The sequence below is a fragment of the Nannospalax galili genome, unplaced genomic scaffold, assembly GCF_000622305.1.
Source record: "Nannospalax galili isolate Female #2095 unplaced genomic scaffold, S.galili_v1.0 scaffold25, whole genome shotgun sequence".
Classification (NCBI taxonomy): domain Eukaryota; kingdom Metazoa; phylum Chordata; class Mammalia; order Rodentia; family Spalacidae; genus Nannospalax; species Nannospalax galili.
This window is the reverse complement of record NW_008355642.1, coordinates 5,549,829-5,556,196: the sequence shown is the minus strand read 5'-3', so window position 1 is coordinate 5,556,196 and position 6,368 is coordinate 5,549,829. Positions and strand designations below refer to the sequence as shown.

At 32.7% G+C, this 6,368-nt stretch overlaps 1 protein-coding gene across 1 annotated transcript in view; it reads left to right on the top strand.

The window, feature by feature from the left end:
* The window catches only part of Radx (RPA1 related single stranded DNA binding protein, X-linked), a 64,141-nt gene that overhangs the window by 15,979 nt on the left and 41,794 nt on the right, over positions 1-6,368 (top strand). The window contains 6 exon segments of the mRNA XM_008852999.1: positions 881-989; positions 1,179-1,270; positions 1,382-1,504; positions 2,864-2,968; positions 4,438-4,602; positions 5,746-5,906. Coding sequence (XP_008851221.1) covers positions 881-989; positions 1,179-1,270; positions 1,382-1,504; positions 2,864-2,968; positions 4,438-4,602; positions 5,746-5,906 — 755 coding nt within the window.

Sequence of the window (6,368 nt, the reverse complement as noted above, 5' to 3'; positions counted from 1 at the left end):
ATAGATTAGGAAAACTCTTGCTTGTGTGCATAGAAAGACTATATTTTATATTTTTATATTTTTAAACATGGAGATAACCCAGATAGCCATCAACACAATAATAGATGCTTAAATTTTACTATTTAATCATACTAGGATATTATTCAGTTAAAATGAAAAACATACAAAGCTAACATGGAATAAATTTTAGTAATATTCTGTGCTGGAAAAGATAATTCTAGAAAACCATATGTATGAAGTTCAAAAATAAAACAAGACAGTATTTTGTATAGCCTGCCCTGGTAACCCATGCTGCCTTTAATCCCAGCACTCCTCAGAGGCAGAGGCAGGCAGATCTCTGTGAGATTGAGTCCCATGTAGTCTACATAGCAAGATCAGGCCAGCTGGAGCTACTAGGAGACTGTCTCAACAGCAATAACAAAACAAATAAACATATAAAAATCATACTTGGGAGGCAGAGGCCGGTGGTTCTCTGTGAGTTCAAGGCATGTCTGGTCTACACAGTGAGTTCCAGGCCAGCTGGGGCTACAGGGAGACCCTGTCTCAAAAAGACCTAAATAATAATAATAATAATAATAATAATAATAATAATAGTAATCACACAAAAAAGGGAGAATTTTGTTTTGGCAAAAACACATATGGGGTAAAATATGTTTCACATTAAGGAAATGCTGAAACACAAAATTCAAGATATGGTTGCACTTTGGCAGGGAGAAAAGTCAATACTATAAAGAGGTAGCAGGTCACCGATAATGACCTTTATCTTGGGTTTAGTGATAGGTACAAAAGTGTTCAGTCTGTTGTTTTTCTCTGTAATTTACTCACTATATATTCCTTAGTATTTCAAGTAATATATTAAAATATTATGTTTGTTTTACAGAAATCTGCCTGAATCTTCGAGATCCTCCAACGAATATAATTATCATTCCAGAAAATTAGTTGAAACTAGAATGGAAATTGCCAAAACTCAGACACCGATTTACCACAAGGTAAACTAGTCCCTTGTAAAATTTCTTAAATATTAATCTTCAATTGTTAGTAACTAGAAAGCAATGGGTTAACTTGCTCCAAATCTACCCTAAATTAAGGTGTACCAGTTATACATATATACATTTTCATTATTATTGAAAAATGCTTTGTTACTGTTTAATGATATGAAATCTATTTTACTTTTTTAGATCAGAATTGGAAGATATGCCAGAAAATGCTATCTGTGATGTGATTGGTGTGTTATCCTTTGTAGGGAGGGTCCAAAGATCAAAAAAGAAAGGTAAGGTTTTAAATTTGAAACTGATAAAAGTATATTTCAGTGAATAATCGTTTTGTGCTTATATGCATCTAACAAGCTATCTTTACTTATTTAAATATTCTATGCACATAGAAAACAGTGAAGATTATTGGTCATATAGTTGGATTCACATCGCTGATGGGACTTCAGAGCAACCGTTTATAGTGGAACTGTTTTCTACATCTCAGCCAGAAGTCTTTGAAAATATTTACCCAAGTACTCAATATTTTTATCTTTTTATTTTTGGGAAATAACAATGTGAACTTAAAAATAATAGAATGATCTAACTCAGAACAGTGACATCACATTGAGTTAGCAGTCTGAAAACCATTAGTCACCTAAAAACATGTTGAAATCTTTTCCATATTAACATATTTAATATTGTAGATATTAATCACCATCCTGTCTGTTCAAGAGTTATCCTGGAATTTAAACCAGATTTTCAGAAAACAGATCTTCTTATCAGTTCTCATGGTTAGAATTGCACACATAAAACAGCTTAAGATTCAATAAAGATAAACGTGGACAGTCAATTCTTTTTATAAAGAATATTAGAACTTAAAAAGTTCTAATAATTCTGGGGGTTGGAGAGATGACTCAGTGGTTAAGAGCACTGACTGCTCTGGCTGAGGACCCAGGTTCGATTCCCAGTACCCACATGGCAGCTAAGAACCGTCCTTAACTCCAGTTCCAGGGAAATCCAATGCTTTCTTCTGACCTCCACTACATTGCACAACATGGGCCTAACTTATATACATGCAGGCAATATATTTGTACACATAAAATAAAAATAATAAATAAAACATTTTTAAATGTTCTAATATTTCTAAGAGGGAAATCATAGACCTTGTACATTTTGGCACCTATGTTGATGATCAGTTGGATGTAGCTGTGTAGTTTTATTTCTCTATTCTACTGATCTGTGTCTATTTTATGCTAGTGTTTTGATGCTTTTGCTTCTATGGCTCTGTAGTATAATTGAAAATCAGATGTGATTCCTTCAGCATCATTCTTTTTGCTCCAGATTGCCTTGACTGTCTAAGATCTCTGGTGCTTACATGCTAATTCAGGGATTTTTTTCTACCTCTATGAAAAATGGCATTAAAATCTTTGTGGGGATTATGTTAAATCTTTAGGCTGTTTTTTGTAATACGGCCTGTTTCATAACACTAATAATAAAAAAGAGAAAATTCACTTGTGCTTCCCAGCTGTAATAACCCTGTGCTCAGCATCAACACAATAAAGAAACTCTTCACTTACTCAAAGTCCCTGTACTTTCCAAAAGAAAGACATCTGGCTTAAAAAAAAAACAAAAACAAAAACAGAAAAAGAATAGACTAGCTAGCTAGTTTCAGATACCTTTTGATATAATTTTGGTCAAAGGACAGACAGCAAGAGAATACCCAGTATCTTACAAAAATGCAGAATCCCATGCCAGCTCTACACCTAGTAAATCTAAATTTGTATCTTAACAGTTCTTTCTGATTCCTGCAGTCCTTTGTTTGACAAGCATTATGTCAGATCCTCCTCTTTGAAATGCAAAAGTAATTTCACAAGTATTTTTACTTTCTACAGTGGCATATTTTGTATGTACCCAGTTGAAAGTTGTTAGAAGAAACATTCAGGTACCTAGACTGCTTTACCTCACCACTACAAACGAGAGCCGAATGTTTATTATTGGTGAGTAAATTATGTATTCTGTATTGAAAATGTAATATATTGTCTTTTTACTAGTACCCATTACTACATATTAGCTTTCACCTTATAACATTTCAGGATAGCTTAATTTTGACCTCATTATTGATAGAAAATATTTTAACAAAGAATATTTGGCCCATGAAATAGATCATCTTTAGTTTACGTTTGATCAAGGAAATGATTTTATGGCCCATTGAAAAATTGCATTCATGTCACTTGGTTAACTTTAATTTCTACTTGATGTAAAGAATAGGTATTGCTTGCTACATGGAAGACTCTTAGGATTGGTTGCAGATTCAACATGATTTTTACACTTGAACCCATCCAAAAAGCTTAGAAGTGATCAGTTAATATCGTTTTAACATTGTATGAAATAAAAATGAGTGTCAAATTTTGGCCCCAAGATTTCACATTGAATTTATATAAATAAGTCTCACAGTTAGTCTACAGGTAAATTAGGCCATCCATATTTGTGGCGTTCCATATCCATAAATTCAGTTAACATCGGATCACAAATATTTGAAAATTTTGTTTATGTGCTAAATATGTACAAATGTTTTTCCTTTGTTCCTTGAGCAATATAACATTTACATATATATGCATTATTTTAAGTATTATAAATAACCCAGAGATTATTAAAAATTATACAGGAAGATATGCATTGGTTACTTCCACATACTGTGCTACATTATGTAAAGGACTTGAACATCTACAGATTTTTGCATCTGCCAGGGTCATGATTGGAATCAATTCTCGACAACTACTGAGGCACAACTACTGAGGCACAACTGCGCATTACTTTTCTGTGTTACCCTAAAAACCAATAACGTAAAAATTTCCAACTGAAAGAGTAAAGGGAGAACACGGAATGAGGCATTTACCAGAGTGCTGCCTTGCTGGAAATTAAGATATTTATCTAAAGAACTTTAGAAAATGAATAACATATATATTTGCTAGTACCATATTTGTAAATATTAACAACATCTCTTGTAAATTTGCCATTTTTAAGACTGTCTTAAGAACATGATTTTAAATCCCGAACAGTTTAGTTCTTACAGGACACCATACTTCCAAATAAATAAGTGACCTAAAAATCAGCTTCTCAGAGGATGCCAACCATTTTGATGAGTTGGAAGAATAGAGCTCGTTGTTTTCTTCCCCTGTGTGATTTTTAATATCCTATAGACAGTTACAGTTTTAAGTACATTCAAGTTCTGATATTTGTGATTTTCTTTGGCTGTTTTTACTCTCTTTGGATAATTACATGCTGCAAAGTAGTAAATAAGTAAAATTGACTTTTTTTTATGATATTACTGTTTTAATGTTAAACATTTACATGAAATAGCCATACAATTTACTACAGTGACCTTTTTATTTCTCTTTTGTTGTTTTTGTTGTCATTCTGTTTTTGTTTGTTTTGTTTATTTGCATTTCACCCTTCTTGCAAGGAGGTCAAAAAAGCCAACCGTATACATATGAACAGAAGGTTAAAAAATTTTTTCAGTGGTTTAAAACAAGAAGTGAATCGGAAGAAGTAAATGATACTGTTATTGGTGGATATTACTCCTACCCACCGGTGCCAGAGACATTTTTCAACTATAGTCGTTCTGTTAAAGGTATTGTTATAATTGGTGGTTCCTCTGTTATATGCTACAAATTTAGGATATGCTATTTTGATTAGTAATGTATATTTTCTTTCGGGGTGACCCCCCCATGTGTAGCAAAACTTAGTGACAAACTTTGTTCAAAAGTAGACCTAAAATGCGTGTGCCTCTTAAAGGTTAATATTTTGATTTTAGTAGACCTTGTATGACATTGTGTAGAAAGACGGAAGATGTAAAAATGAGGCACTGTACAATTCGATATCCAGTTGCTGACAACTATATTATGCTTTTCTTGCACGATAATATATAGTGTATAACAAAATTGAGTGTTAATTTTAAATGAAAAACGATACCAAAGTAAATGTGTTGATTTTGGAATTGAGTTGCTGTTGAGAGGTTTAACATGAATTTACTTTTAAGGAGAGTAAATATAGAGCAGTCAAAAAACTTAACATAAGTATAATCTTTTTAGAAAACGGTATGAGATGGGCTTAAAGAGATGGCTCAGTGGTTAAGAGTACTAGCTATTCTTTGAGAGGAAATGGGTTCAGTTTCCAGCACCTATGTGATGACTAATAACTATCTGTAACTCCAGTTCCAGGGAATCTGATGCCCTCATCTCATCTCTGTGTGCACTGCACGCATGTAGTACATTTACATGACAAATATTCACACACATAAAATAAAAATAAATAAAATTAATGTTTTAAAAAGCTGTGAGATAATTGTATGCTGAAGTACTGAGCTATCATCACTTAAATATTGGCATCCTCTTATATGTCCCGATGTTAGCAATATATCGCATATGATCAAAATAATTAAAATGTGTTTTTCTGGGCACTGATTAGTAGTTTGAAATATGATTTATAAATTATAATCACTATTTAAAATTTATGTTACAAATAAAGACTTCAGACTAGAAGCCTATATCCCAGTTTAACTGATAAATGTATTTTGCTTATTTTTATAAAAAATACTTAAGAGGATACCAAATATAAATACACAGAGTCACAGATTCAAGTTTCTATAGCAATTTTAAAATATCATGTTGTAAAAGTGTATTAGAGGTCTAAGTTTTTAAAATTGCTTTAGAGATCTAATTATTTTTCAACATTGCCCATCTTTAACAGTTTGTTTGGAATTATTTTTTTGCAGTTGGGTGGCTCTTGACAACTATGTGTGAAGTGAGGAAAGTGATTGAAGACTTGCAGTATAGAGAACAAAAGCGCATTGCAGTTCAGGAGATAATTACTGCTACAAAGTATATTCCCCATAACTATTCAACTGAAAGTGCCTCAGCATCAGAAACACTTCGAGTATGGTGCCAGAGGACTAGCAATATATATCGCTACACACTCTGATCACAATTACAGTTGGTACCTTGTACATTATGTATTGACTGCTGATAATTAAGAGAAAAAATGTGTCAGTGTGTTTATTTGTTGATGCTGTTAATTTCTTTTCTCTGACATTTATTTTGGGGTAAACGACAACCTCTGACATTTCTTAAGGACGTTAGACCACCCTATCTTTGTTTTCTAGATAATTCAAGCCTATCACAGATGTCTTTAAGTTTCCAGGTGGTATACATGACTAAATTGTTTTGATAACAGTTTTCTAGACTAGAGTGACAAGAAAACTCCCATGAAGAACATTTTTAGCTCTGTGTTTGTAATGGTGGCCTTATTCAAGTCCTATAAGACATAGTAGTAACTTTCATAAGATAATGGTCTTCCAAAAGAGGCCAGTTCTAGAATCTGAGCATAAGCAAAAGAAGT